The sequence below is a fragment of the Pantherophis guttatus genome, chromosome 4 (assembly GCF_059756535.1).
Source record: "Pantherophis guttatus breed Tessera chromosome 4, ASM5975653v1, whole genome shotgun sequence".
Lineage (NCBI taxonomy): Eukaryota > Metazoa > Chordata > Lepidosauria > Squamata > Colubridae > Pantherophis > Pantherophis guttatus.
The window spans coordinates 160,086,329-160,112,054 of NC_142066.1; the positions used below are offsets into that span (position 1 = coordinate 160,086,329).

General features: G+C 50.5%; 3 protein-coding genes across 6 annotated transcripts; 2 read left to right on the plus strand and 1 right to left on the minus strand.

Moving 5' to 3' along the window:
• The first annotated feature begins 53 nt into the window (after window positions 1-53).
• Window positions 54-5,357, plus strand: LOC148114443 (GTPase IMAP family member 2-like). 3 transcript variants are annotated; one of them, XM_087894382.1, is made up of 4 exons: window positions 54-198; window positions 1,802-1,898; window positions 2,336-2,363; window positions 3,693-5,357. In XM_087894382.1, the coding sequence occupies exons 2-4, from the start codon at window positions 1,839-1,841 to the stop codon at window positions 4,472-4,474; spliced, it is 870 nt and encodes a 289-aa protein (XP_087750508.1). In that variant the 5' UTR covers window positions 54-198; window positions 1,802-1,838; the 3' UTR covers window positions 4,475-5,357. The 3 variants fall into 3 exon arrangements, with proteins under 3 accessions (XP_087750508.1, XP_087750509.1, XP_087750507.1); XM_087894383.1 differs by having other exon boundaries at window positions 137-213; XM_087894381.1 differs by lacking the exon at window positions 54-198 and adding an exon at window positions 820-1,008.
• A 2,925-nt stretch (window positions 5,358-8,282) lies between these two features.
• On the minus strand, window positions 8,283-16,291 carry LOC117669217 (GTPase IMAP family member 7-like). 2 transcript variants are annotated; one of them, XM_034423490.3, is made up of 3 exons: window positions 15,114-16,291; window positions 12,480-12,587; window positions 8,283-11,281 (listed from the first exon to the last, which is right to left on the minus strand). In XM_034423490.3, the coding sequence occupies exons 2-3, from the start codon at window positions 12,496-12,498 to the stop codon at window positions 10,635-10,637; spliced, it is 666 nt and encodes a 221-aa protein (XP_034279381.1). In that variant the 5' UTR covers window positions 12,499-12,587; window positions 15,114-16,291; the 3' UTR covers window positions 8,283-10,634. The 2 variants fall into 2 exon arrangements, with proteins under 2 accessions (XP_034279381.1, XP_034279382.1); XM_034423491.3 differs by having other exon boundaries at window positions 12,480-12,584; window positions 15,114-16,227.
• Window positions 16,292-16,994: 703 nt separating this feature from the next.
• On the plus strand, window positions 16,995-24,322 carry LOC148114444 (verrucotoxin subunit beta-like). The gene is given in 5 exon segments (XM_087894387.1): window positions 16,995-17,196; window positions 19,760-20,559; window positions 20,562-21,464; window positions 22,230-22,290; window positions 23,606-24,322. Coding segments are annotated over 5 exon segments (2,484 nt in total). The 5' UTR covers window positions 16,995-17,108; the 3' UTR covers window positions 24,238-24,322.
• Window positions 24,323-25,726: the final 1,404 nt, after the last annotated feature.

Consider the following 25,726-nt stretch of genomic DNA (forward strand, 5'->3'; position numbering starts at 1 on the left):
CCTCCGCTCCCTTCTCTCCCGCCCCGCTGCCAAACGGCCAACCACCAGGGTTTTCTTGCGTCCCGTTGCCAACTTCAACAGCGGTTTCGATGTGACCACTACTTCCTTATTGGGGGGAGGGCCCCCCGCTTCCCAAACATGGAACTTTGCCATACATACGAATCATAAAAGATTCCGGCCGGGAGCGAAATTCACTCGGTTTGTTGGATTGGGGTTAGTTTAAGGCAGGCGGCGGTTGGCTACAACGGGGCCGGAGGCTTTTCAGAGGTTGGGGTCTCTCGGGGCTGGATAGGGGTCTATCTGGTTGGGGTGTCTCGAAAGCCGTACCTTCCCACCCACCCCCACACACTTTAGGGCCCACTGGGGCAAACCAGAAGAAGACCGCTCTCTAAACTGGGCAAACTGGGAGGCTGTACTGGGAGGAAGGTGTCCGACCTTGAATTTGGAGAAGGGGGGGAGGAACAGGACACAAGGCGGGGTGGGCATCTTGAAAGCCCTCTCCCCATCCGCGACGGGCTTGGGTGGTCGTCGAGAGGAAGAAACAGCCAGAGGGGAAGGCGGTCTCGGAAGCGGTTTTGGCACGGGATGGTGCTTTGCCGAAGGGACCGGGGGTGGGGAGTAGGGGGCTCATTCGCCTCTGCTCGGCAACGGTGAGACCCCCCACTCACCAACCCACCCCGGAGTCCAGAGGGGTTTGAGCAGACTTGGGGACAAGAGTAGGGGGCTTCAGAGGTGGCAGAGAAAGACTGCGCAGGCGCGGGAGGGGGCTTCCCCCCATTTTGTGGGGGGCGCCCCTTAACTATCCGTTGGGGGGATGAGCTCCGGCTGCCTCGCTGGAACCCGCAAGGAGGCGGAGCGGAAAAAAAAGAGGCGAGGCGAGGCGTTGGCCGTCTCCACTTTCGCTTTCGCTTTCAGGGACTTTAGCTGGAGGAGCCACGTAGCCCCGCAGGGAAAGGAAACCGGGCGGCGAGGTCGCAGAGCAAGACGGAGCCCCCCTCCACGGCGCAGGCGAGAAGGGAGGGTCTCGGGCACGTGGGGGTCCCGCAGGGAGAGGCATCCCCCCCAGATCCGCAGAAACCCCCCACACACACACTCGCCTCCCTTCGGCCGGGATAAGCTCTCAGCTCTCTCCCCCCCTCCACCCCGATTGCTTTGCGGGCCCCCCACCCGGGCCGTGGGGAGGAAAGGCGCCCCCGCCCCACCCCGCTTCCCTTCCTGCTCGAGGATCGCCCCGCGTTGCTTTATATCCGGAGAAGCTCTTTTGCCTTTCGGTGGGGCAGGGGAGGAAAGAGTGGGGCAGTGTCCTTCCCTTTGCGGGGAGGATGGGGGGGATGCAGACTCTTCGGGACCCTCGTGTAAAAGCGTCGGGGATCTCTTGAATGTGGCGGGAAGAAGGCACGGGATCTCCCTGCTCCCCACAGAAGAGCCGCTGGGAGAGGCGTCGTCGTGTGGGTCGGCCGTGGGGCGATAAAGGAGCAGCGCTCCCCAGGAGCCGTGCGCCCCCAGCCCCTCCTTCCACTCAGGAAGAGGGGAGGTCTTCCGCATCTTCAACGTGGAAGTCAGGAAAAATTTTCTAAGGCTGAGAACTATTAACCAGTTCTTTGTTAATTAACAATTGGCAATGAAGCTTGGCACCAGAAGTTGTGGGCGGCTCCAACACTTTTCAAGAGGAGACTGGGCGGCCATTTGTCTGGAATGGTCAGGGGGGGCTGTCTCCTGTCGGAGCAGGAGGTTGGACTAGATGACCTCCAAGCTCCCTTCCAGCTCTCTTCTGATTCTGATTCCCTCTCTTCCGCCCCAGGCTAAGGGAATCCCCCTGGAACTACAAGCAGCCAAAAATGACCTACCAGTCAACTTCAGAGACGGCTCGGGTAGATCTGAGATCATCTTCCGAAACGGTTTGTGTGTGTGAGAGAGAATGTTTTGGAAAAGGGGAAATGCTCAGAGTTTGGGGTCCCCGAGAAGCCTCCAGGCCAGTTTGGGGTCCCCCACTCCTGCTCCAAACCAGCCCACTTCTTGTTATCATAAGCAGCAAGGGAGGTTCTGCTGCTTAATTATGCAGTGTCCCTCCCCCAAGGAATGGGGGTCCTCCTGCCCCACTTCCCCCCTCCTGCCTTCCTTCTCTCCTTGCCCCTCCTTTGCTCCCCTCCTGGGTCCCTTCAGAGCATCCCAGGCCCCCCTTAGCTGGGGGAGGGGCTACAGAGCAGCTTAGGGCCGGTGCCTTGAATGGGGCGGGGGACTAGGCTGCGGTTTCTGGGGAAGGGGCAGATGACATGCCAAGGCCTCCGGGTGTCGAGAGCCCTGTCTGACCCTTGTTTCCTTTCCGCTCTTCCAGGAAGCCACAGATGAGAAGTCCACACTGGGTAAGCGAGGAGGCAATGCCTGGCATTTGGAGGGGGGATCTTAGGGGGGGTCAACATCCTTTGAGAGCCAGTGGATTCCAGTTCAGAAGCACTACGCTGGATCGGTCTCTCCCCATAGCGACGGACAGAGCCTTTGCTGGGACGCCCAGAGAAGGCTGCCTTGGGCCTTCTGTGGCGACCTCTTCCCCACTCCTGAGCTGCCCCCCCTCCCTTCCTGAGGGTCTCTGCTGCCCACCAACGGTCCCCTCTGGCCTCCGTCCACAATCTGCTGGACTTTAGGGTCTTGGAGAGTCGGAGGAGGGAGGGGAAATGCAGGACATCCATGGAAGGCAGCCATCTTATTGGTGGGCTGGGAGGAATAGGCAGGCAGGAAGAAGGGGCTGCCATGGGGCGCATATGGGTGGGGAAGTTTGGGCCTTGGATGGACCAATTTCAGCAAACTCTCTGGATCAACCGGATAGGATCCTTCACAATTCCCGTACTCTACACAGCTTGTCCGCACTGTAGGTTTGATCTTGCTCTGCCCGAAACAAATCAAGTTGTAAGCCGGCTTGCAAACCTTGGGGGGGAGACGGGGAGGGTCAGTCCTAGTTGGTCAGGCCTGTGTCTGTATCTGCCCTCTCCCTCCCAGCCCAGTGGGTCAGAGATCCTGCCGCAGCCCTTCATTAGCAGTCCTAAGTCTCTTCCGGGTGACTCAACTTGGACCAGGGGTGGAATGCTACCGGTCCTCACCAATTCGGGTGAAGCGGTAGCAGCACTAAACTCTGCCCACCCGCCCGGACATCATTACTTCCTGGTTTTAACCAGGAAGTAACCTGTTTTTGACCCTCTGCGCATGCGCAGAAGGCTGCAAGTGTGTGTCCACGGGTCACGCACTTCTGAACCTGTAGGGAAGGTAAGCAGATTTCATCCCTGACTTGGACCCAGCTTTGCTGGTGACATCTGGATGCAGTGGCCGTATTCGGACATACAGTGGTGGGGCACTGAGGTGAGGACTCACTCTTGGGACCCAGGGTTTCCCCTGAAACCAGAAGGTTGTTTTGCTATTTTGCGTTTTGTCGTTTAATCCGCCGAGTCTTGCTAAAGTGGAGTTTCCGTGTTGTGAGAATCTGTGCGGCTGAGCAGCCCAATTTAGCAGTTCTGGGAGAGTCACGACAATCCATCATTAAACCACATCAGGGCAGAGGGGACTCTTCCAAAATCATCACCCTTTTCAGCCTCTTCAAGGACGCCCCGATGTGTTGGATTATAGGCCATCCCCCCATTTCTTCCTGGGCATGTGAGAAATGTCTCCATTCCTTTTTGTAACATCATCTTCCAAACTCACAGGGGAAGACACCGAACTCCGGCTGATCCTGGTCGGAAAATCCGGAGGTGGGAAAAGTGCTACGGGCAACACCATCTTCGGCCGGAAGGAGTTTGAGTCCCTCGTGGCAGCAAAGACCACCACCCTGCGGTGCCAAAAGGGGCAGGGGGCCTGGCAGGGTACAAGAATTTCCGTGATAGACACGCCCGCCATTTTTGATTCTGAAGGCAACGATGAGATTGTGCGACGAGAGATCATGGCTTGTGTCGAGCTCTCCCGGCCTGGCCCCCATGCTCTGATTTTTGTCACCCAGGTGGGACGCTTCACCGCTGAAGACAAGGCTGCCGCAAAGTGTGTCTGGGATATCTTTGGGGCTGAGTCCGCCAGGCACACAATTGTTCTGTTCACCTGCGTGGAGGATTTGGGCAGGACCCCCCTGAAGGAGTACGTTCAAAAATCTGACAACAGGAATCTGCGGGACCTGATCCGGCAGTGCGGGAATCGCGTCTGTGGGTTCAACAACAAAGCCAAGGGAGCCGAACGGGAGAGTCAGGTCTCGGAGCTGATGAAGATGGTGCAGAGAACCGTTTCGGAGAACGGAGGGAGATACTACGTCAACCGGCTGTACAAAATGTCCAATGTACAGGAAGAACACGTCAAAGCGTTCCTGACCAATGACAGAACAGGCAGAGAAAGGGCAGTCCGGAGACCCTGGAGCTCCACCAGAATTGTGACATTGGCTGCGTTGAGTTGCCTTTTGCTGGCCATTGTGATCGCCATTATTCTCATGATCCACTTTTTGTGAAGGGACTTCTCCCTTGACCCTCTGTAACCGTCTAGTTCCGTCCCATGACCGAACCGGACGGATACAGACGTCGACAGATAGTTAGGGCTGCGAAAATAACAATCGCAACCAGCCTGCCTTCCATTGAGGACTTGTATATTCCATGGGTCAGAAGGAAGGCTGTGAACATATCTACAGACCCCTCCCATTCTGGACAGAAATCTTGTTTCGATTTTCCCCCTCAAGACGATGCTATAGGGCAGGGGTGTCAAACTGGATTTCTTCGAGGGCTGGATCAGCATTGTAGTTTGCCTCTGCAGGCCAGCTGAGGGGGGAGACGGGACGGACGCCTCCTGCAGCACCCTGCTGGCCAAAGCTCTATTTTGGCTACCAGAGGCGGGCTGGTCCTTTGCTATTTCAAGGCCAGCCCCGTGGGCCAGATTTTAGCAACCCGCAGGCCAGATCTGGTTTGACACCCCTGCTATAGGGCATTGCACGCCAAAACAACGAGACACTGGGACAGTTCCCCCACCCCACCCCACCCCGTGCCATCACTGCTGAACAACTAATTCCCACAACATTTGTCAAACTACCTAGTAAGGCTGTATCACCTATTATCCTTCTCGCCTTTCCTGTACACTTCCTCCTTATCTTCTCACGGTTATCACTTTATGGCTTGTATCTTACCATTTATATTGCTTTGTTTAGTATCCTACGAGGATTGCTGTCGACTGCTTGTTTAGTAACCTAGGACTATCACTGAGTGTTGTATCTTAATGGTGATTATATTTTATGATTATGGTGCTTTTATCACATTGCTTGTACGTACACTGAGAGCTTCTGCACCGGAGACAAATGCTTTGTGTGTCCAATCACACTTGGCCAATAAAGAATATTCTCTTTTGTTCTGTCCCGTTTTCTATTCTGTTCTGTATTCTTTCTTTATTCCTTATTCTTTCCAAAGTTTTGGGAGGGAGCAGAAGATGCTATGTTTGGATGGGGGAGGGAGAGGAGGAGAATGGGCAATCCCCCTCACTTCGACATCTTCCCTCTTAGGGGTGTCACTTCACATCTTCAAGGAAAAATGGTTGAGCCTGTGGGGGAGGTGCTTCCTGCCAACGAATGGGAATATCTGTATCCCAGGATAATGTTGCAAGGGACACATTCACAATTCCTTATGTAAAGAGAGAGAAAACGTTTTCTCTTCCTAATTTAACGCAGAATTGCTTGCCTGCAAAGGGAAAATCCCAAACATTTTTGAAATTTATAATATATAAATTATAAATTATTGGGTGGGCTGAACCTGAAATTTTTACTCTACGTAGATGATACCCCCAGATTTACCGAAGGAGCAGAAATATCATTGCATTTCACCAAAACAAAACTGGCCTCTCTTTAGACCAGGGGTCTCCAAACGTGGCCACTTTAAGACTTGTGGACATGGACTTCCACTCCCAGAATTCCTCAGCCGGCAAGTTTGTAAACCCTTGAGTTAGGAAAGGGAATTGACCTCCTTGTTTGAGAGATCCCCCTTCAAAGCTGCCATCCTGAGCCAGGGAGAGCAGGTCCTGTGCCAATCAAGTAGACAGCTGAAATTTGTTTCCTACAGGCCTAAGAAGCAGCTACTACAAGGACTAACAGACAAGGGCATCCAGTCTGGGCTCATTCCCAAGCAATTCAGATTTCCAAAAAGGGAGGCCCAGAAGCTTCTCAACCCAATCAATGTCTCCTCTGAAGGAAATGAAAGGTGTGTAAATCATGGAAAAGGGGGCAGGATTACTTTCCGATTTGCCAAACTCTTTGGGTCCCTGGATAAAAGCCTCACTATGGAAAGTGTGGCTCTACAGCCCCACCAGCCTCAGGCGAGCGCCTGAACCCCCCCGAAGGCTGGGAACGGTGAACTGGGCTCTATAAGCAAGGGAGCTTGGCACTTCCTGGATCCCAGGTACAAGCGGGATACTACAATGGATGCTGTCAGACCTGCCACTACTTAACACCTCGAAATAGAAACGATCCTCGGTTCCTATTTGTCAAGAAAGGCATAATTAATGCAGAGCCAGAACTGAGGACCGATCACCAAAATCCCCAGGTTCAACTTTTCCTTTTCTTGACTGCCTCCCATCACTGACCCCACCCCCATGACCAATCAGGTTCAAGCAAGATGTTTTCAAAAACTTCAAGCATTGCAACGGTATTCTATTCGCCTCCCAACCAAGTGTCCTTGAAGCACCATCTCCGGGTTACTCGCGGTTACTATCACTTTCCCTCCAGTCTCTCCTAGAGACCAGGGCAAGCTGCATCCTTCACCCATTTATCTCCCAGCTGCGTGACCTTGAAGCAGCATCTTGGGAAGACATGGCAGTTACTTTAGCTTTCCCTCCAGCACCCACCCTCCCAGAATTCAGGACAAACTGTCACTGCATGGTAGCAAAGCACAAGTAAAAGGAGCAGAAGATGGCAGCTGACAGATGCTCACTTGTGACCTTTCCACCACTTTCACTTTCAACTCAGTTGTTTGCTGAACCTTGCAGTTTCTCGGAAGCTTGTTGGCATGTAGCCAGCGGGAAAAGGGCGAAGTCCGAAGCTGTGTTTCATTTTCTCAGCTTCGCCTTCTGTTTCTCTTATCGTGTTTTCCCAAAAATAAGACCCTGTCTTTTATTTTGGTGGGCTTATTTTGGGGGAAACACAACTACAGGGTGATCAGCCTGGCTGGGCACCCTGCCCCCAAGTATGCCCACAAGAGGCGGTGAGCGTGTTGGGACCGATGGTATCTGGCAGCAGCTGCAGCCCGCTGGCCCCTTGATCAGGGTACTCTGGGGTTGTGTAGCCCGTGCAGCGCAGGTGAGTTGATTCGCTGTCCAGGCAGCAGGGGCAGAAGAACGGGGGGCAGGCAATCCAGACACGGTCAGGCCACGGGAAAGCTGAGTCAGTGGGGCAGGGCGGGCAGCCATAGGAGTCTCATCTTAACAGGATGGTACCGGCAGCAGAGGCACAGGGCAGAAGGCAGACGATCCCAACGTGCAGCACGGGCAAGAAACAGAGATACGAAGGCAAAACTCCCGTGGCCAGCCGCCCACACCAGCCCACCTGACTTGGCTTTCCCGTGGCCTGTGAGGCACATCCGGATCACCTGCCTACCTCACACCCCACGCCTCTGCCTGTCTGCTGCTTAGATAGGGAATCAACTCACACTGCACTCCATGGGTTGTGGCTGCTGCCGGAAACCCTCAGCTTGCGTGCCTTGCCGCCTCCTGTACTGGCCGTGCCCCCCACCCTTCACCAGAGCTTCCTTTTCAGGTAGGTCTTATTTTTTGGAAAAACACAATAATAGTTGGCCACAGTGCCCTTTGCCTGGTGTGACCGTTTTCAAACGATTTGCTCAGCATTTTCTGTAGGGGTCCCCCCCCATTGCTTCCTCTTGCAGTTTTGCCCGTGCAAACTAGCCCAACGTTTGTAAAAGTCACAAGTGGATTGTGGGAGGGTGGAGAGGGATAGGGGGACATCCCCGTCCCCCTCAGACACTGCAGGGCTGAAGCTCCAAATATCCCTCAAGGTCTGTTTGATTTTCCAGTCAGAGCTGGACACCTGCCCCCCACCCCCATCCAGCCCTCGTGCGAAGAAGGCGTGGGAAGGAAGGAGGTGCATTCACACAGAATTAGAATTAGAATAATAAATAGAACAGAACAGAATTAGAGAATGGAATGGATAGAATAGAATAGAATAGAATAGAATAGAATAGAATAGAATAGAATAGAATAGAATAGAATAGAATAGAATAGAATAGAATAGAATAGAATAGGAGAACAGAACAATAGAATGTAGAATAGAATGTAGAATAAATTCTTTATTGGCTAAGTGTGATTGGACTTTGTCTCCGGTGCATAAGCTCTCAGTCTACATACAAGCAACAAGTGATAAATCATGATCATAATCATAAAATACAACCATCATAAATCAGAAGATACAAGTAGTGATAGGATACGAAGTAAGCAGTAGGATACGAAATAAAAGCCATCGGCATACATCCTGAGATGCAAACAGCAAAATTATAGTCGTAAGAAGCCAAGGAAGTAGGTCATAGGAAAGATAAGAAGGATAATAGGGGATACAGCTCTACTAACGTAGGTAGTTTGGCTTCCCAGGGCTTAGGACACTGTTGAGAGCTGGTTGTTTAGCAGAGCAATGGCACCGAGGGGAAAAACTTTGTGTCTGGTTGTTTTGCTATGCGATGCACTACAGCGTCATCTCGAGACGTCGAAACAGTTTCTGTGCAGGGATGCGAGGGGGCCTGTATAGATGTTTTCTCAGAAGCCCTCTTTCTGGCCCGTTCAGCCTACAGGCCCTCAAGGGGAGGCAGGCTGGTTGCCGATGGTTTTTTCTAAACGGTTCTAACTATCCGTTAAAATCCATGTCCGTCTTGTTCGGGCCAAACCAGATCCTTCCAGAGGTGCAAATGACAGACTTTGTCGAACTCTGATCAGCGGCTCCTCGGACAGCCTGAGCTTCCTGAGTTGGCGCAGGAAGTCTGTTGTGCTCTTTGGATGACATGGTTGATGTTAGGCATCCATTTTAAGTCCTGAGATATCACGGAACCCAGAAACGTGAAGGTCCTTCCTGTTGACGCTGCGTTGTCCAGTATTGTTAAGAGGTGGTAGAATCGGAGGGCTGCTTCTAAAATCTACCATTATTTCTACAGTTTTGAGCATACATCGAATAACAGAGTTGGAAGGGAGCTTGGAGGTCATCTAGTCCAACCCCCCACCCCCACCCAAGCAGGAGACCCTACTATACCATTTCTGACAGATGGCAGTCCAGTCTCTGAAATGTATTTGAATGTAAGTAGCTTGGTGCAGGAGTTGGGCTGTGGGGCTCAGCTCCAAGCTTGGCAATTTGGTTGGAGACATGTTGTCACCATTCGAGGAGATGCCGTTGGTGTGCTTTGAATTGTGAAAAGTCTAATCTCTTCTTCAAAGTCTCAAGTGATGAAGCTCCCACAACTTCCGAAGGCAACTTCTGTTCCATGGGTTGATTGCGCTGTCAGGAAATGTCTCCCTATTTCCAGGTTGAATCTCTCCTTGATCAGTTTCCATCCGTTATTCCTTGTCTGGCCTTCAGGTGCCTTGGAAAATAGTTTGACCCCCTCCTCTCTGTGGCAGCCCCTCCAATATTGGGACACTGCTATCATGTCCTCCCTGGTCCTTCTCTTCACCATGCCCAGTTCCTGTAACCGTTCTTCAGGCCCCTAATCCTCTTGGTTGCTCTTCTCTGTACCCTTTCTAGAGTCTCAATATCTTTTTTTAATAGTGTGGTGACCAAAACTGGACCCAGGAATCAAGATTGTTCTGGCCCCATCCCAGAGTCAATTGTTCAACTTCCCGTCTGTCTGCAGATTTGTTGTTGTCTCGAATGACTGAAACCAATCATCCTTGTATTAGCTGCAAACTTCACTACTTTAACAGAGGGATCCTTTGCTGGGATAGAGAGAGAAGAGCAATGGAGAGACGGGGTGGGTGGGGGAGAAACATGATAGCGACATTCCAGTACTTGAGGGGCTGCCCCAAAGAAGAGGGGACCAACCTATTCTCCAAAGCACCAGAGGGCAAGGCAAGAAGCAATGGATGGACACTCATCCAGGGGGGAAGCAAGCTAGAATTAAGGAGGAATTTTCTGACAGTGAGGACAATTAACCAGTGGAACTGCTTGCCATCAGAAGTTGTGGGTGTTCCAGTGATGGAAGTTTTTTTTAAAGAAGAGATTGGACAGGCCCTTGTCTCAAATGGTATTAGGTTTCCTGCTTGAGCAGGGGGTTGGACTAGAAGACCTCCAAGGTCCCTTCCAGCTCTATTCTGATTCACTCTAGGGTTCCCAAACCTCCGGGTCATGGCTGTCCCATAGATGCTTTTTCACAAAAGGCCACTGGGCCTTTCTTGGCATTTTCCCTGAAGAGGTTTCGCTTCTCATCCCTGAAGCTTCTTCAGAAACTCAGGAAGCTTCTGGGATGAGAAGCAAAACCTCTTCAAGGAAAAAATGAAGTCCAGTGGCTTTTGTGGGGGTGGGGGTGGATGGGAAAGCACCTTTGGGGATGAAGCAGCCAAGGAAAGCCATGGCCATCTACTCCGACCCAGATGTGTTTGAATGGCATCTTCCATGGGTCTCCATTGGTGAGGAGGGGGCTCCTGGATCACAGGAGGATACATGCAGGTGCTCTTTTTTTGTCCTCTTCCAGCATGTCTTTGGTGTAGTAGGGGTTGGTTTTGTTGTGTTGCGTGAGGTCATCCACCATCTGAATCAGCTCCTTGACCTGATCCTCCCGTTCCTTCCCTTTGGCCTTGTTGTTGAAAGCCAGGCACCGATTGCCACAACTCTCGATTTGCTCCCTCAGAGCCGCCACGCTCTCGTCTTGAAGTACCTCGGAAAGAGGGCGCCCCTCCAGGTCTTCCTTTCGGGTGAACAAGACGATCATGTAGGCCTTGGCCTTAAGGCTGAAGATGTTTTTGATGAGCTGGGCAACCTCCATCTCCTCCTTGCTGAAGTGGCCCAGACGGATGACCTGTATAATGACGTGGGGACCCGGGTAACAGAAGCTCGTGCATTTCCTAATTTCTGCAAGCGTCACCACCTGCGAGTATTTGGTATCGAAAAAGCCCGGCGTGTCAATCACAGCCAGTGTCCTTTTATCCGGCAGGGTACCTGTTTCCTTTTTACACTGGGCGGTGACGGATTTGGCCTCCATCTTGGAGATAAATGCTTCCCTCCCTAAAATGGTGTTCCCGGTGGCACTTTTCCCATTGCCCGTTTTGCCGACCATGACGATCCTCACGTCTTGAACTGAAAGGAAGAGAAGAGAAGGGACAAAGGGGTCAGAGGCCTCCCATTCACTCGCGGGGAAGAGAAGGAACGGGAGTAAAGGGCAAGAACGTGATGGGCAGCAGGGAGAAAGCAGAACGGCTGAACTCGTTCTTTCCATCCGTCTTTCCATAAAGGGAAGAAACAGTCCCACCTGTCAAAAACAGTCCTGTAAAAAAACAGAGCTCTGTTTTCGCTGGCAGGGGCACCACGGTCCAGTCCTTCACTATTTCCAGGGCAAGCCCCCTGGCGGGTCAGGTCTAAGCACCCCGTGGACCGGCTCCGGCTCCTGGGCCTTGAGTTTGACACCCCTGCTTAACTAATATAATGTGCCCGCCAGGTTTCCTTGCTTTCCATCAGCCGAGGTCGCAGGGGAGGGGCGGGGGGGGGTAGCGGTTATCATTAAAGGAGGTCTGAGACCGAGGGAGGCCACTGTTCCTCAGACGGCTGGCTGTGAATCCCTCCTTGTGAAATGGGGTCATGGGGTTCAGATGGGTTTGCTGATCACGTACCTGGCTCCCTGCCACGTGGCAACAGCCCTGCCCGAGCTACTCAACGTCATCGCCGCGGTGGCGGTTGATACCCCTAAGCTTATGGTCATGGGGGATTTCATGTTCGCCGGGGTCTCCAAGCTTCAAGAAGAGACCGGACTGCCCATCTGTCAGAAATATCCTCGAACCATTGTACCAGATTTTTCAAAGATCCTGGAGCACCAGGGAAACTACCTGAAGCTTGGAAAAGAGCTGATGTGGTCCCTATCTTCAAAAAAAGGGGGAGGGAATGTGGATCCAGGAAACTATAATTTATATTTTATATAGTTGAAGATATAATTTACAGGGACTTCAATAAGGCATTTGACAGAGTAGACCATGACCTGCTTCTTGATAAGCTAGAAAAAAATGTGGGATAGATGGTATCACCCCCAAATGGATTTGTAACTGGCTGACAAACTGTACTCAAAGAGTAGTCCTTAAATGGTACTACGTCTACATACAGTAGAGGGAAGTATGCAGTGGGGTACCACAAGGTTCTCCAATATCTTCAGAAATGACTCAGATGAAGGAATAGAAGGGGAACTCGTCAAATGTGCAGAGGACACTAAGGTGACAGGACTAGCCAACACCCTGGAAGAGATGCTTAAGAAGATGGTACCTCCCACACTCTCCTAACTGAGATTTACCTGACTCAGCTGCACCCATGTTGCCGACGCTCGAATGGTCCTTCGCCGATTTTCAGGGCTTCTAACAGGAAGAGCAAACCACGCTGAGAATGGTTCGAGAAGCTTCTTCTGGCAGGCAGGAAGTCACAGGAGTGAAAATAAACAGAAAAAAAGGGGGAGGAGAGGTGAGGTGAGGCTGGGCTGTTTGCCAGAGTCTTTCTGTTGTGACTTCCAACACCTCCATTTTGCAAACATAAATACGGGTTCTTCCGTTACTACCACAGTTGAATTCAGTGCCTCTGTCATTTTAACCCCATTTTACGGCCTTTCTGGCCACCGCTGTTAAGTGAACCCCACAGTGGATGTGTTAGTCCCCCGGTTGTTAAACGAATTGGGTTCCGCCCCGTGGGCTTCACTTGCCCGAAAGTCGCAAAAGGGGATCGTGTAACCCCGGGATGTAAGTATGAACCCATTGGGAAGCTTCTGAATTTTGATCCCGTGATCACGGGGAGGCTGCAACGGTCGTAACCATGAAAAAACGGTCCTAAATCACTTTTTTCAGGGCTGTTGTAATTTTTGAACGATCGCTAAATGAGCGGTCGTAAGTCAAGGACTGTAATGATGAGCACGGCGCCTGTTTTCATAATTTCATGCATTTCCCAGGCTTCAATGTGTTTTTAACATGGAAAACGTTCACCATGTATGTTTTTTTTAAGCTAAATCGTTTGTCCAACAGGTCATCCCTGTAATAAATATAACTCCGATTTTAATTTGCTTTAAAGCAGGGGTGTCAAACTGGATTTCATGGAGGGCATCAAGGTTGTTTGACCTTGGAAAGCCAGGGTGGGTAGTTGGGGGAGGGCGTGGCCTGGGTGGGCATTTGACACAGGCTCAAGATGCGCTTTTCCCCTTCTTTCTTTCCACAGTACTCCCTGGCCTCCAGCAGCAGCCTACTGGGCTAACAATGAGGCCTCTGTGCGGCCCGTTTTGGCCAGCAGAGGCACCGCAAACTGGTCCTTTGAAATTTGCAGGCCGGCCCTGTGGGCCAGATTTAAGCACCCGACAGGCCCGATGTGGCCCGCAGGCCTTGAGTTTCTCACCCCTGCTTTAAAAGTTAATCTGAACCCATTGATGCTTTACTCCCCAAAATTGCAAAAACAGACTCCAGCAGGGAAAATCCCGCATTCTGGTGGCTTCTGCCAGGACCCCCTTCCTTCTGCTCCCTGCCCTATGTCAGGCTGCCAAGGGAGAACACCCCTCCGCGTACATCCCGAAGGGCCAGGCCAACATAGCCTGAAATGGCTGGAGATGCTTTCCGTGGAGGGCCTGCCCAGCTGCCCGGCAGGAGGAGAGGACTTGTGCAGCCCAGTTCCCAATGGGCCACAGCTTGGTACCGGAAGTTGGGGACCCCAGAGAGGAATCAGGAATGCGAATATTATCCGATTCCAAGGGGATAGAAAAGAGAAATAACCGACCACGGAAAAACCTATTCTTCAACCTCCCTGCCATATTTTGCTCTGAATTAGAAGAACAATTCTGATGTGATGTCTACGGATCTACTCCTCCAATTTTGATGGTTCATTTAGTGGCTGTCCAACGTTATGACAGCATTGCAAAAAGGGCCTTATGGTGACTTTTTGCACCAACAACCATTGCACCATTGCCCGCTTGGCAACGGACTCGTATTTATGACGTTCCCTGGGTCACACGATCCCTCTTTGCGACCTTCTGAGGAGAGGAAGTCAGAGATGCTTCGCAGCCGGGGTTAAAATGGAAGTCCGGATTGTCCTTCAGCTATCCAGGTGTGCCCCCCCCCAAACCTCAAAGAAACCATAGCTACCTCTCTGTGTTGTTTCTGCTTTTGTCTGTCCGGGTGGAGAAGTTTAGGAAATCCGGGAAATGAAATTAGGATATTGTGGGCAGGAAAATCAGACATATTGTGAAATCAGTGAGATCTTTTCCTCTATGCCAAAAAACCCCACAAACCTTAAAAAATTAGTCCTGTTTGGAGTAGTTTAACCATTTGGGGTCCAGGAATATTAATATAAATATTCTTTGTATCGTTTTAACATCGTTTTAACACAAAACTTTGAAAAGGAACCCAGAGTTCTTGAGGACACAGAGTAGAGACCCCTCCCCTCTACTCTCCCTCCCTCCCACAGGAACATCCTCCTTCCCCCCTCCAAAAAAGAAGTAAAGGAGGGACCGGCCAAAGTCCCGGCCGCCTGCCTGATGCCCAGCCTGAAACCAGGACAAGGCGGTTGGAAGCGTTATTTATTTATTTATTTATTTATTTATTTGTTTATTTGTTTGTTCAATTTATATGCCGCCCTTCTTCGGAGACTCAGGGTGGCTTACAATGTGTTAAGCAATAGCCTTCATACCTACTTAGTAAGGCTTTCGCCCCCCCACCCCCCAAGCGGTGTTCTTTTTTATACAAAGTCATCTTATTGCCCCCACAATCCGGGTCCTCATTTTACCTACCTCGGAAGGATGGAAGGCTGAGTCAACCTTGAGCCTGGCGAGATTTGAATTTGCAGTAATTGCAGGCAGCTGGTGCTACTTAACAGCACTTTAGTCTGCTGCGCCACCAAGATTCCCCCACCCCACGCCGCACCCCTGCACTAGCGACCCTGGCGGGGAGACGCAGCCCACCTGAGTCGTGGAAAGCCGGGCAGACACTCCGTTGACTCCCGCGTTCCGGGCTCGACTGAGCAACCCGAAGAAACAACGCGCGCTCTTCCAGCTTTCTTCTCCGCATTTTCGCTTTCGCTCTGGTCGGGTCAGAAAACGAACAGAAGTAGAGGGGGGGGGAGGAAGGAAAGAAGGGCGGGTCTCATCCCTCCATCTCCTCATTTGGGCTCCGGCCAGGTCACCAATCAAAAGAGATCTTATAGAATCACAGAATAAACTTGGTGGGGACCTTGGAGGTCATCTAGTCCAAACCCCCTCCTTCTCAAGTAGGAGAGCCTTACAGAATCCTAGAATCACAGTTGAGAGCTTGGAGGTCATCTAGTCCAACTCCCTGCTTAAGTAGGAGGTCTACAAATCGCTCAGGATTCAATTCCCCCGATGAGGTCCATTTTATCCCCGATCGGACCAGGCCTTCGGTTCCGACTAAAAACAGGGCGATGTACACATCCAAAAAAATAATAATCCAGATTTATTTTAATTTCTCCGTCTACACATTTTGGCGAGTGGTTTTCCTGTCGCGACGCTGTTCGCCGGGGTCTCCAAGCTTCAAGAAGAGACCGGACTGCCCATCTGTCAGAAATATCCTCGGCTTGGGGGGTTGGACTAGATGACCTACAGGTTCCCTTCCAACTCTGTTAATCTGTCAATGCCCACCCACCCCCAAAATAAACGGAGGGGGTGGTAAGAAGTCCATCCCCAGTGTGTGAAGGGACCCGCCCCCTCCCACAAGACATCCCCCCTTGGTTTAGGCCTGAGAGGGGAGAGGTGGAGGAGGGGCGTCCTCCGCTGGGGAGTTGCGTAATCACTCCATTAGGGCTTGCCAGCCCCCCACCCCCAGATTCATTAACGGACTGGAGCAGGCTGGGACCCCCCCTCCCCTCCCCGTCCATTCCAGACATCGAGTAAGCCGCTTCTTTCCAACGGCAGGGAAGGCAGGAAAGCGAAAGTGAAAATCTGCGGACGGCGGCGCTGCTTGGAAACCACGTGATTGAAGAAAAGAGGCCGAGAAAAGACGCCCACCCCACCCCACCGCACCCGCAGGAAAAGGGGGGAGGCGCTGCCCACAAAGAGGCCGTGTTTGTCCCTGGGTCTCTTAAGGGCCGTTGGGGGGAGTTGCTTCCCCCTCCCACCCACCCCCACTCCATTCCAGGCTGCTTCCCTCCGCCCCCCCCCCAGCGCTTCCTTTGTCCAAGGGGGGGGGAGGTGCGGGGGCGAGTGGGTCTTTGGCTCTGCTTCGTGGCTCGTTTGGTGTCCGCCTGCGGGGGAGGGCAGTTAGACTCCCAAGAAAGAGCCGCTGAAAGATAAGTCCGCGCAGAGGGAGGAGGCGGGGATGGGGGGAAGAAAGGGAGTTAGGTCAAGAGCCTCCTCCCCGCCCCCGCTAGAAGGAAGCAAAAGCGGCGCCGAAACGCTAGAGAGAAGAGAGCACCTCTCCGGCCCGTGGGCAGACGGACGGGCTGCCTGTCTTGAGCAAGGGAGTTGGACTAGATGACCTCCGAGGTCCCATCCAACCCTGGGATCCTGCTAGCCCCCCCCCTGTGGCCCCGTCCCAGCCCAGAAGGGGACAAAGGAGTGATATCACACAGGGTGGGGGTGGAAACAACACGTGTCTTGTCGGTCCCTGCTTCTCTGGGGTGGAATTGTGCTGGAATGCGGGTGGCAAAGGGGCCTCACCCTCCTTTGGGGTCCTTGAAGACCATCCCTGTCAGCCGACAGCCCAGCTTCTTCCGTGGCCCTTGCCCCTTCCCGGATCTCCAAACAAAAGGTTAAAAAAGTCGAGAGCGCGCAGGGCTACATTTGGGTCTCTTGTGCCCACACAATGACTCCAAACTACTGGCCCGTTTATCCCCACCCTCCAGCTCCGCCTGCTCATCTCCTACACCCAGGCCGAGTCCGGCAGCTGGTTCTCCCTTCTGGGGCTTCCTCTCTCCCTGGTTGGCTTGAGGCCAGACGCGTAGAATGGAAGGGGCCCTGGAGATGCCGACCCTGGGTCGCCCCTTCCAGCTGGGGAGGCTCTACGACTGCCGCAGAGATTCCCTGATCCCAGGTAAGTATCCCCCCCCGGCTTCTCCTGTTGCTCTGAGCCTCCCGGGGCACAGAAGGAGGCCGCTGGGCTCCCAGTGACTCTACCCTTAAGCCAGACTGGTGCTCCCAGGTAGCCGTGGACTCCTTGGGGGAAGGTCAGGCCCTTCTTCTGAGCCGCTCCAGGTCGGAGAAGTCGAGGGTGACTCACTATCCTCCCTGAAAAGGAAAATGTACGCCCGCCACTCATCATGGCGGGCCCTCAGCATTGTTGGAATGGAAGTAGAAAAAGAAGTAATAGAAATAGAAATAGGATGAGATGGGATGGGATGAGATGGGAGGGAATAGAATAGAATAGAATAGAATACAGAATACAGAATACAGAATAGTGTAATAGAATACAGAATGTTACGAGTTTGGAAGAAGTATCAATATAAGTTAAATTATAAGATACCTATATGGGCAATACCCAGACATGAGATAGAGAATATAAGTGTAGAACAAAAGCAAGAGGTGATTACCTATAAAGAGCTTCTTAAAATGGAAGGCGGTATATTGCAGTTAAAAATCTATAAAGGCATTAAAAGAAGAAAAAATAATTCAAACTTGGTTTCAGTATGGACAGTTGCAAGCTAGATGGAAAGAAGACCAGAGAATTGGTATCATGCAGAAGGAGGAAAATTTGGTAAAACAAATTAGAGATCAAAGCCAAATGCATATAAAAAGATTATATAATATATTGATAGAAATAGATTCAGAAACGGAATTAGTTAAGGATTGCATGATAAAATGGGCACAAAATATTCAGGAACCAATAATGATGGAAACTTGAGAAAAAATATGGGTTAGAAATGTGAAATTTACGCAAGCACAAAATTTAAGAGAAAATGTTTATAAAATGTTTTACAGATGGCATTTAGATCTTAAAAAGTTAGCTTGTATGTATCCGAATTTGCAATCTAAATGTTGGAGATGCGATTGTGATGATGCCACCTATTATCATATATGGTGGACTTGTAAAAAAGTTAAAGCATTTTGGATTAAAATATGGTGGATTATCCAAAATATTCTTAAAAAGAAGATAAGGTTTACTCCTCAGTTGTTTTTGTTGGGTATAATTACAGATTATACGGTTATAGAGACTAAATTGATTTTAAATTTAATAACTGCAGCTAGACTTTTGGTGGCGCAATATTGGAAAAAGGAAGATCTGCCTACTATTGAAGAATGGACATTAAAAGTAGCGAATTTTGCAGAAATGGCAAACATTTCAGCATATTTGAAAGATTATTCACAAGAAAGATATATATTGGAATGGAGAAGATGGATTGACTATATTCAAAACAAATATCAGACTAAAAAGTATCAAATAGCTTATGAATGAATAGAAAAATTAAGAGTATTCATATCTAGTTAAGTAAAAGGGGAGTTAAAGTTTGAAGGGGGGATAGGAGTCCATAGATACTTAGTTTAGTTTAGTATATGATTGTTAATTGTTATATCCTGTATTTTGTTCTGCGAAGTTTGGGGGTGGGGGTGGGGGGGAGGGTAAGGAAGGGAGGGGGGGATAGGGAAATATTTGTAAAAAAAATTTTTGTAAAATTCTTTAATAAAAAGTAAGAATGGAATAGAATAGAACAGAGAACAGAACAGAACAGAACAGAACAGAACAGAACAGAACAGAATAGAATAGAATAGAATAGAATAGAATAGAATAGAATAGAATACAGAATAGTGGAATAGTGGAATAGTGGAATAGAATACAGAATGGAATAGAATAGAACAGAGAATAGAATAGAATAAGAGAAGAGAAGAGAAGAGAAGAGAAGAGAAGAGAAGAGAAGAGGGAATAGAATAGGGAATAGAATACAGAACGGAATACAGAACGGAATAGAATAGAACAGAGAAGAGAATAGAATACAAATAGAATAGAATAGAATAGTATAATAGAGAATAGAATAGAATAGAATAGAATAGAATAGAATAGAATAGAATAGAATACAGAACGGAATACAGAACGGAATAGAATAGAACAGAGAAGAGAATAGAATACAAATAGAATAGAATAGAATAGTATAATAGAGAATAGAATAGAATAGAATAGAATAGAATAGAATAGAATAGAATAGAATAGAATAGAATAGAATAGAATAGAATAGAATAGAATACAGAACGGAATACAGAACGGAATAGAAGAGAACAGAGAAGAGAAGAGAAGACAAATAGAATAGAATAGAATAGAATAGTATAATAGAAAATAGAATAGAATGGAATGGAATAGAATACAATAGAATAGAATAGAATACAGAACGGAATACAGAACGGAATAGAATAGAATAGAATAGAACAGAGAAGAGAAGAGAAGACGAATAGAATAGAATAGAATAGTATAATAGAAAATAGAATAGAATAGAATAGAATAGAATAGAATAGAATAGAATAGAATAGAATAGAATAGAATAGAATAGAATGCAGAACAGAACAGAACAGAACAGAACAGAATAGAGAATGGAATAAACAGTCTTCTTTTTCATGAATAAACCCTTGTGCATGCCCTGAATGGCAACTTTAATGAAACTTCCTTGCAGATGTGACTTTGTGGGATGCTGACCTTTTGCAAAACGGGGTAGTGGCAGAGGACCGACCCCACAAGATGGACTGTCAGGTACTCCCCTCGGAGTCTCTCGAAAGCAAAGCCTCTGCCCTCCATCTAAAGGGTCCTCTGAAGGCCAGTTTCTTTGGGGGGCTTTTTGAAGTGGGGGGAGCAGCCACCTGCCTGGAAGAGAATCCGCCCTCCAGGAGCCACGCCCGTGGGACCCTTCACCTCTCCGTTACTACTGAACGGAAGCTTTTGGCGACAGATCTGCTCCACGGGGAGTGTTTCTTACCAGGGAGCATTCGTGGAGGGCTCAGCCACCCACGTGGTCACGGAGGTGCTGCACGGGGCCCAGGCGGAGTCTCAGAATCTGAAGATGTCCGGGACGTCCAGCGGCATCTTCTGGAGATGATGGAGAAGATACCGAAAGCTGCCGCAGGAGGAAGAGACGCCCCCGGATGGAGCGATGCAGAGAGACAAATGGAAGGAAAGATCCACTCTACAGTCTACAGCGACATCTCCATGAAAAACCCAACTACTTTCCGAGAGGCCTTTCACATCTACGCCATTTCCTCCCAAATGTTCAGAGAACGGGGGAAGATGGTGCCGGTGAAAGTCTGGAAAGTCTGGTTGTATCCGCTCATCAAGTTGGATCCCAAAGCGGCTCGGATCGTGCGGGGGCCACCCTTGGTCTGGCTCCGGGAGGCGGAAGCTCACCTGCAGGCCCTGATCAAAGTTGATCTCCGGTGCCAGGATCTGATCAAATCCCCCATCACAGCTCTGTTTCCAGAGATGAAGGACCAAGTCAAGCAACTCCGGTGTCTCTGCCGGTGACACGGTCTGGTTTTCCGGCAAAAGGTCGGGAAGGTGTTGCTTGCCATTCGTGCAGGACAGGAAGAGGACGCAGTTTTGTGGGGCATGTTAACACGCTGGCTCTGCTCTCCTTTCCATCAGCAGGCCCTGAAGAAGCTTCTCGCGAGAAAGAAACGGGAGATGGACTTTGCCTGTCCCACCTCAAAGGGCTGGAAGTCGTCTCCGCTCCGGACAAGTTCGAGGAAATATTGTTTGACTGCCGAAACAAAGTTGTGGTCGCGTTTGTGTTGACATCCTTACACAGGGAGGAACCCTCTTTAGATGAACTGCGAGGTTGGCTTCCTTTAGAGGGAAGCGGAGAACCAGCGAGGGCGGGGCCCTCCTCAGAGAAGCAACCATCCCAACTGTGGTTTGAGGATGAAGAGAGGAAGCAATGGATCCGCTGTGCTGTTTCTTCCCTTTTGGACTTTGCCAAGTTCCACCAGGAAAGGGAGAAAGTTCGCTTCCTGGTCTCCTCGGTCTGGGACGAGAGCCATCCGGGAGCCTCGGTTTACCTCTACAAAAACGGCAAGTTGGTCAACAGATGCCTGGAGTTGCCCTTCAGACCTGCCCCTCCAGAGGTTGAGCTGCTCCAGCTGGACGATGTCTGGATCAAGGTCAATCCGGTGAGCTTTGGGGCAGGTTCCGTCTCCAGGTACAAGGTGGAATATCGGATTCCCGGGGAGACGTGGACCAGCCTCCATATGGAATGTCCAGAGGAGGGAATCAGCCTACATGTGCCCCGAAACATCAAATACGAGTTCCGATGTGCCGTAGTGACTCAAGTAGGGATCGGACGATGGAGTGAGATCGTTTGTCACTGTCGCACGGAGAAGCCCGAAAAGGTAAACTCTTCTTCAGTCTAGTCTGGCTGAACAGGAGGAAGAGGAAGGGGAGGGGGAGGAGGGGAGGAAAAAGAAGAAGGGGGAGCAGTGAGAGGAAGAGAAGCAGGGAGGAAGAAGGAAGAAGAGGGGGAAGGAGGAGGGGAAGAGGAAGAGGGAGGGAGGGAAAGGAGGGGAGGGGAGGAGGAAGAGGAAGGAGGAGAAAGGAGGGAGGAGGAGCAAAGAGAAAGCGGGGGAGGAGAGGAGGAAGAGAGGGGAGGAGGAGGGGAGGAGAAAGAAGAGGGAGGGAAGGGAGGAGGAGGAGGGGAAGCAAGAAGAGGAGCAGGGGGAGGGTGGGGAAGAAAGAAGTGGGAGGAGGGGAAGAAGGAAGAAGAGGGGGAAGGAGGAGGAGGAAGAGGGAGGAAAAGTCAAGAGGAGGAAGGAAGAGGAGCAGGACGAGGGGGAAGGGGGAGCAGGAGGGGAGAAGAGGAGGCAGGGGGGAGAGTTTGAGGAGGAGGGAGGGAAGGGGAGAAGGAGATGAAAGCCCCCTTCACCGAGCTTCAGAGTTCATTTTCCTCTTGGGGAAGGTGGTCTCCCCAGATGGCCGTCCTGCATCTTCCCTGGCCCGGGTGGCACCCTGGACACGTCTCCCGCCAAGGACGTCCTGGTTCTGCGAGAGGCCTGAGACCCCACCAGCCTTCCCTTCCGGAGGAAGGTCCGGATCAGGGCCGTTGCTTAACCAGAAGGCCATCCTGGCCTTCCCGTCATCATCTTCTCTTTCTTCTCCAGGAGGCACCTTTTCCAGGAGTTAGACGGGCCGAACTTGGACCATGGGGCCATGGAGGGGAAGGTAACAATGTCCATCTTTCGAGGGCTTGGAAACACTTTGGGGCCTGGGTATCCCATTCCCATGGGCTCATGGAGAGGTGGGAATGGCGTGTAGGCCAGGGGTGTCTAACTCAAGGCCCACGAGCCGGATTGGCCTGCGATGTGGTCGGATCCAGTCCACGGGGCCGTCCTGGTCTACCCAATGCGAAGAGTTTGGGGAGTGGCATCAAGCTGGCCACGCCCACCCAGTTGGCCACCACCATCAGCACCCCACCCGAGGTCAACCCCAGCCCTGATGGCGGCTCTCAAGGAAATTGAGTTTGACACCCCTGGCCTAGACCGCTGAGAGCCAGAGTGAAAAAAGGGGGGAATTGGAAATATCAATCAGGATATCCGGGCTCCCTTCCTGGCTGCCAGGGGATCCTCGGCTTTTAAAGGGCCCTTCTGCCAATTGCCAAAACGAAACTCACGAACTAACCCAACCTTAATGGCGTCCCGACCTCGGTACACTTTGTCCTCGGCTTACAACAGTTCACTTAGTGACCGAAGTTACAATGGCATTAAAAACAAGGGACTTGGGACGGCCGTTGCAGCCTCCCTGCGGTCACATAATCAAAATTTAGGCCCTTGGCAAGCGGTTTGTATTGATGACAGCGGAAGTGTCCCGGGCTCACATTGTCTGCCAAGCCAAGCCAAGGGGAAGCCAGTTCACTCAACAACTGTGTGACTAATGTAACAAATGCCACAGTTCGCTTACTGACCGTGGCAAGAAAAATCGTAAAATGGGGCACTTAACAAATCACTTAGCCACTTCACAAATATTTCACTTAGCCACATAAATTTGGGGTTCAATTGTGGTCATAAATTGAGGACTTCCAGTAGATGAATCACAGCCTTATGCCATTGGAAGTGACTTTCTCTTTCCCTTGTTTTCTCTTTCCCTTTCTTTCTCCGTCCCTCCTCTCTCTTTCTCCTTTTCCTCCTCCTCTCTCCTCCCCTTTTCTCTTTCCTTCTTATCTCCTCTCCTCTCTCTTCTCCCCCTCCTCTTCCTTTCCCCTCTCCTCTCCGTCGTTTTTTCTCTTTCATTCTTTTCTCTCTCCTCTCTCCCTTCTCCTGTCTCTCCCTTCCCTTCCCCTCCTCTCTTTTCTCTTTTGTTCTCCTTCATTCTTCTCTCTTTCTCCCTTCCCTTCCCCTCTCATCCTCTCCCCTCCCTTCTCGTCTTTCCTCTTTCATTCTCTTTTCCTCTTTCATTTTGTTTTGTTCTTTTCTCTCTCTCTCTCCTCCCACTTCTCCCCTCCCCCTCTTTTCTCCCCTTCTCCTTCTCTTCTCTACTCTAGTGCCAGAGTTCAGAATCATCCTTGTGGGGAAAACCGGTGCCGGGAAAAGTGCGACGGGGAACACCATCTTGAACAGAAAACATTTTGTCTCCGAGATGAGTCTCCAAACCGTAACCCGAAGCTGCCAAAGGGGCGAGAGGCGGCTGAAGTACCGGAAAATCATGGTGGTCGACACGCCCGGAGTTTGCGACACCCAGTGCTCCGAGGATGAAACCTCTGCCGAGCTTAAGAACTGCCTGCGGTTGTGTCCACCGGGCCCCCACGCCATTATCCATGTCCTTAAGACCGGGATTTTCACCACGGAGGAGAAGAAGACCGTTCGGGTCCTGAAAAGTGTTTTCCAGGCGAAAGCCCTCTGCTACGTCATCATTTTATTCACTAGAAAAGAGGACCTGGAAGGGGAATCCCTCGAAAGCTTCATCTCTGCCCAGGACAAAGAGCTGAAGAAATAGATTGCAGAGTGTGGGAACCGGTTCCTGGCTTTCAGCAATCAGGCCGAAGAGGTGGAACGAGAGGCTCAGGTGGAGGAGTTGATCCAGATGGTCTAGGATCTGGTGGAAAAGAACCAGGAGGCTCCGTATTGCTCTGAAGAAACTCCAAAGGGCTCCTCCTGGATGAGCTCCGTCTTCTAAGAGAGAGATAGCGAAGACACACACACACACACACACACACACACCAGCACTTCACCTCCCACGAGGAGGTGACCTCCCCGTCACAAGGCCCTCGAAGAAACACCTTTGGGCCTTCCAGGGAGGTTTCATCTCTCACCTAATCTGGAAAGGATCGTTGGGGAAGTAGGCAGTGGGAATCCTTAAGGACTCCTTGGCAACTCTTAACCCTGTGGACTTCAACTCCCAGAATTCCCCAGCCAGCAAGGCTTTACCAGAATAGATAGGACAAGAGCTAGAACAAGATAAAACTACTTTATCACATTTTTTTGATAGTTTAACTTTATTTTAGTAGACGGTGGGTATGCAGTGAAGATAATATAGCAATAGCACTTAGACTTATATACTGCTTTACAGTGCCGCACAGCTCCCTCTAAACAGTTTTACAGAGTGAGAATATTGCTCCCAACAATTTGGGTCCTCATTTTAACCACCTTGGAAGGGTGGAAGGCTGAGTCAACCTTGAGCCTGGTGAGATTTGAATTGCCAAATTGCAGGCAGCTGGCTATCGGCAGAAGTAGCCTGCAGTACTGCACTCTAACCACTGTGCCACCACAGCTCCTATATATCACATTTATATATCACAAAAATATATCACATTTTTGATAGGGAAACTTTATTAGTAGATGGTGGGCATGCAGTGAACATAATATATCTGGACTTCAACAGAGTGGGAAAAAAATGCTGGCTGAGGAGTTGAAGTCCATAAGTCTTAAAGTTGCCAAGGTTCGAGACCTCTGCGTTAAGGGTCATTGCACTTAAATCCCTCTTTTAAGTGGGTCATTAAGTGTGAACTATCTGTGAACCTGTGAAGGTGGAGTCTTGTTCCTTTTGGGGACTGATGCATAAACAGAAACATAGAATCAAAATCAAATGAATATTAGTATTACAAAGCCTTAGGAAGCCCCCCCGCCCTCCGGAATCCTGCATTCAGTTTTGGTCATCAGATTACAAAAAAGATGTTGAAACTTTGGAAAAAGTGCAGAGAAAAGCAACTAAGGCGATTAAAGGCCTTAAAACGAGAACATACAAAGAACAGTCGCAGGATTTGGATTTGGCCAGTCTAGAGAAAAGAAAGACTAGGTGGGATGTGATAGCAGTATTCCAATGCTTGAGGGGGTGCCACAAAGAAGAGAGGGTCCATTTTTCAAAGCACCAGAAGGCAAGACAAGAAACAATGGATGGAAATTAATCAAGGAGAGAATCAGCCTGTAATTAAGGAGAAACTTCCTAACAGCAAGGACAATTAACCAGTGGAACAGCTGGCCACCAGAAGTTGTGGGTGTTTCATCACTGGAGGTTTTTAAGGAGACCGCCTGCTGCCACCGACGACCTCCCATCGACCCGTGCGCTCCCACAGAGAGGGCCTCCTCGGGGTGCCATCAGCCAAACAATGCAGGCTGGTGACCCCCAGGGGGAGGCCCTTCTCTGTGGGGGCTCCCACCCTCTGGAA